The 5,071-nt window shown below is 41.5% G+C and overlaps 2 protein-coding genes across 2 annotated transcripts; both read left to right on the plus strand.

The window, feature by feature from the left end:
* The first annotated feature begins 1,226 nt into the window (after positions 1-1,226).
* LOC139457391 (uncharacterized) lies at positions 1,227-3,150 on the plus strand. Its single transcript, XM_071238794.1, has 3 exons — positions 1,227-2,132; positions 2,346-2,621; positions 2,935-3,150. Exons 1-3 carry the CDS (start codon positions 1,227-1,229, stop codon positions 3,148-3,150), a joined length of 1,398 nt encoding a protein of 465 aa, XP_071094895.1.
* Positions 3,151-3,186: 36 nt separating this feature from the next.
* LOC139457392 (uncharacterized) lies at positions 3,187-3,696 on the plus strand. Its single transcript, XM_071238796.1, has one exon. It carries the CDS (start codon positions 3,187-3,189, stop codon positions 3,694-3,696), a length of 510 nt encoding a protein of 169 aa, XP_071094897.1.
* Positions 3,697-5,071: the final 1,375 nt, after the last annotated feature.

Here is a 5,071-nt window from a genome sequence, read left to right on the forward strand (position 1 = left end):
TGATGTGGGTATGCCATGCCTGGATGAGATTTATAATTAGGTAATGTGTGTAGTTGGAACAGTCCACTTTACTGAATGAAGGGATGACAAGACAGCCAGAGATACATAGTTTTACATATTTTAATCAACAATATATTATAACAAGTAGCCTCTATCAAAAACTATGTGTCTCTGTGTCTCTTGTTGAATTAGCATTAGATAAGGTTGAGAAATAGTTTGGAAAGTGTGTCGTCTCCGCCCCCAGCTGGCGCCATCACAAATCGTCAATCACCCACTGACCCATAGCCCCGACAGCTGAATGTCCTGCTATTTTTCACAAATTAAACTACCAGCGGCGGTATTGTTTTAAACATATTTTATTTCGGAAAACCAAATGGATTAGGCACAAGTGACACACTTACGAGGCCTTCTCCTATTACATTGTAGCTCCAGTGTCTGCTTCAACCAACTCACTAACCGTGTTGTTGATGATGATTGTATGTATGTGAAGAAAACCTTGAGCCAATATTCATTTTTGAAAGTTCAGAATTATCCTTAAAAAGAATGCCGTGCTTGTTGACTTTATAATGTTTCGACAGGCATTTTGCCAGTTATCTTGCTTATTTAAGAATCAAATTATGTTTTAAATGATACCAGTTCATTTAGAATACCATATTCTAATTAGTTGAAATCAAAATATTAGTGATTTGCTCCAAAAGTGGTATCATATTCCATACTGTTAGCAAGGAAGCGATATTTTCATGTTTTGGCGGCCATCTTGTTGGCCATCTTGAATATTTCAAAATGCCCAAAGATGACAGAGTGTCATCAGTCAGTTTCATAATCTAGAGTACATCATTAAACAAATCCAGCAATAAAAAAAACTTTATCCCCTAATTCTGGGTTGGGGGAAAATATTCATTTCTCTGCCGGACTACTACTGCAAGGATGAAGGTCATGGACTTGAACAGTGTAAAAAGTGGCAAGGAATGGAACATGTTGACAAGCTACAATATTTAAGGACAAAGGGACTATGTTTCCGATGTCTACACTATGGACACAAAAGTTTGGACTGCAACGCCACCATATCCTGCAACAATTGTGGCCTCAGTCATCAAACAGTCCTACATTTCAACCGCAGCAAGCCTAAGGCTCAACTAGATAGTAAACATGATCGACAGAAAACAAGCAAGGAAAGTAGTTCCAACACAGTGAGTTGTATGGTAGCTGGAGAGGAAGAACGTACCATGGCAATAATTCCTGTGATGCTGAGAAGGAAAGGAAGTAGTCACGCTATCAGAACCTATGCCTTTCTGGATCCTGGAAGCAGTGTTTCCTTCATCACTGACAGCATGAAACAGAAGTTAGGATCTGACGGTAAAATATTAAAGATAACTTTGGAGACCATGGGACATCCACACTCTATGATAACCTACAGCATCAACCACCTGGAAGTAAGTGATCCGACAGGAGAGAACTTTGTACAGTTGCCCAAGCTCTACACAAAAGATAGAATGCCAGTGACGCATCAGCATATTCCATCCGAAACCAATATCTCTGGATGGCCACACTTGAGAGGTGTTTCCCTTCCTCAGATTGACTCTGAGATAGGTATACTAATAGGCAACAATGTTCCAGATGCCTATTCTCCTCTGCATGTCAAGACAGGACCTCAAGGAAGTCCACATGCAACGTTCACCAGACTGGGATGGGTAGTGTGGAATGTGGTGAGACATACAGATGTACAGAACTGCTTCACTGTCAACAGAGCTGATATAACTGCTATTCAGGAAATAGAAGAGTTGAAGAAACTTGGTCAGCTTGTCCAACAGTCAATCAACTATGACTTCCCAGAACGTGTCATCGACGACAAACGCCAGCCATCACACAATGATATCAGATTTATGGAGAAGGTCAAGGAGAGTATAACACTAAATACTGGACATTACACAATACCCCTTCCATTCAAGAGTGACTCAGTCTGCCTCCCAGACAATCACTACCAAGCCTATCAGAGGCTGATGAATCTGAAACAGAAGATGAAGAGAAATGATGGCTTTCTCAGTGACTACAAAGACTTCATGAATAACATCCTGGAAAAAAACTATGCTGAAAAGGTGCCTGATGATGAACTGAAACGGGACGATGGAAAGGTATGGTTCATTCCTCATCATGGTGTGTATCACCCTCACAAACCAGACAAGATCTGAGTGGTGTTTCATTGCGCAGCTATACATCAAGGAACAGCACTCAACAATCTACTGCTTCAAGGCCCTGACTTAACCAACAGCCTCATCGGTGTATTACTGCGATTCAGACAAGAGCCTGTAGCCCTAATGGCTGATATAGAATCTATGTTCTATCAGGTACGAGTCCCATGTGATGACAGAGACTTCCTCAGGTTCTACTGGTGGCCAGATGGAGATCTTCAACCAGAACCTGCAGTATATCGCATTTGTGTGCACTTGTTCGGAGCAGTATCATCGCCAAGTTGTTCGACAGCTGCACTACGCCAAACTGCAGAAGATAACAGAGAAATGTTCAATCCTCTCATAACCGATGTCATCCTCAGATCCTTCTACGTAGATGACCTGCTGAAATCAGTTGAGAATGAAGACATAGCTAAATCTATTGTAACTGATGTGAGTGAACTGTGTGCATGGTGAGGTTTCCGTGTTACCAAATGGATGAGTAACAGACACACTGTAGTTGAGAGCATACAACCTAATGAGAGAGCAAAGAGTCTGAAATCTATCGACCTGAAATCTGATCAACTCCCCGTTGAAAGAGCTCTTGGTGTGGCATGGTCAGTAGAGAAAGACTGTTTTCAATACAACAACCAAAGTGAAAGGCAAACCACCTACTAGATGAGGAATACTCTCCATAGTCAGCTCAGTATATGACCCGTTAGGATATGTGTCACCATATGTCCTAGTTGCCAAGATCCTGCTGCAGAAACTGTGTAGAGACAATGTAGAATGGGACAAGGAAATATCTGGAGATGACATGGTGATATGGCGAGAGTGGTTAAATGGTTTATCACACCTCAACAACACAAAACTACCCAGATGTTTCAAGACAGAAGAGTTTGGATCACTCGTCACCTGTCAACTTCATATGTTCTCGGACGCCAGTGATCATGGTTATGGAGTAGTCGCCTATCTACGATGAATCAACTCAAGAAATGAAATTCATGTCTCCTTCGTCATGGGGAAATCAAGAGTAGCACCTCTGAAACGAGTGACTATACCGAGGATGGAGTTGAGAGCAGCAACTATTGCAATGAAACTCGGCAAAATGATCAGAGACGAACTGGAATATATAGTAACAGAAACTTTCTACTGGACAGGGAGCTGGTCAGTACTCGGATACATTGCCAATGACACCAACAGATTACTCACATTCGTTGCAAACAGAGTTCAGATAATCAGAGAAGCTTCAGACAAGAACCAGTGGAACTACATCAATACCAAATCTAATCCAGCCGATGCAGCGTCTAGAGGTATGAAAATAAATAAGTTTCTCCAGGATGATATATGGTTCAAGGGTCCACATTTCCTAAGGAACCCAGAATCAGAATGGCAAGTCAACAGCAACGAGAAAGAGTTGATTCTTCCAGCAGATGATCCAGAGGTGAAAAAGACTGTAGCTACTACCACACTTAACGCAGTTCACTATTCTCCACTTGACAAGTTAATCACTCACTACTCAGATTGAACCAGACTTAAAAGAGCTGTTGGATGGATTCTTCTTTTCATCCCAAACCTGAAGAAAAAGGTACTGAAATTCAAGCAATTGTCAATCGAAATGGTCGAAAAGGCGGAAATGACATTGATACGTAATGTGCAAGAACAGTGTTTCCATGAAGAAATAAAAATGTTGACAGCAAGTAAGTGTTGTTTGAGACCCAGATCTCCTCTCGTCAATCCTGTTGTGATTGAAGGAATTATGAGATTCGGGGGACGCCTAGATAAAGCTAACATTCCATAAAAATGCCAAACATCCAGTTATCATCCCAAAGAAGTCTGCTATCACATCTTAGATATTGAGAGACAGCCATGAGAAAGTTGAACATCTTAGATATCAAACAATGCTGGCCCAATTGAAACAGAATTATTGGATAATGGGGGCTTGCTCTATTATCAAGAGCGTAGTTAGTGTCCAAGGGTGTCCTGTGCCGGAAGTACAGAGCTTGTGTCATGGAGCAGCAAAAGACGAGTCTTCCGTCAGATCGTCTCTCTGTAGATGAACCACCATTTTCACACGTGGGTATGGACTTCTTTGGTCCGATAATGGTGAAGAGAGCAAGAAAAGAAGTCAAAAGGTATGGTGTGATATTAACCTGCCTAACACTCAGAGCAGTGCATTTAGAGATGGCGTTCTCTCTAGATACAGATTCGTGCATCAATGCAGTGAGAAGATTCATTACTAGGAGAGGGACAGTAAAATCCATTTGCTCCGATAACGGAACCAACCTGGTCGGAGGTGAGCGAGAACTCTGTGATGAGATAAACAAATTAAATCAGAGTAAGATTCATATACCACTTCAACAGAAAGGAATTTCATGGGAATTCAACACTCCTGCAGCTTCACACCATGGTGGAGTATGGGAAAGAATGATTCGGACAGTTCGAAAAGTGTTAAATTCACTGCTGCATCAACAGGTGATTCATTTGGATGATGAGGGGTTACAGACATTAATTTGTGAGGTGGAGGTAATCATCAATAATGATAATGGCGTGATAATGGCCCGTCGTCAAACAAAATGAGGGCATTATCAAGTTATATAAGATAGCTATGCGATAAATCGCAAAAAACAATGAAGAACGAAGCGTGGTTTATTTCATGATAAAACATTGTTCTCACATGATGTTATTTCTGGAGATTCGAATATGCGCTCACAACCTGATGACGTCGCATGTTTTTACCTGATGACGTTATTTGTGATACGGGAGTGTCTAGTGAGTTGTTCCACATAGATGTAGCTGGGCAATGCACATCGATAGCCCAACTCCCAGCGTCCCAAAACGGGAGAGATATGACAATCGGTATTGGGAGAAAAGGTACGGGTGATCAACATGAGGATTATGAG

Source organism: Haliotis cracherodii, unplaced genomic scaffold (assembly GCF_022045235.1).
Source record: "Haliotis cracherodii isolate W230 unplaced genomic scaffold, xgHalCrac1.p SCAF_12, whole genome shotgun sequence".
Classification (NCBI taxonomy): domain Eukaryota; kingdom Metazoa; phylum Mollusca; class Gastropoda; order Lepetellida; family Haliotidae; genus Haliotis; species Haliotis cracherodii.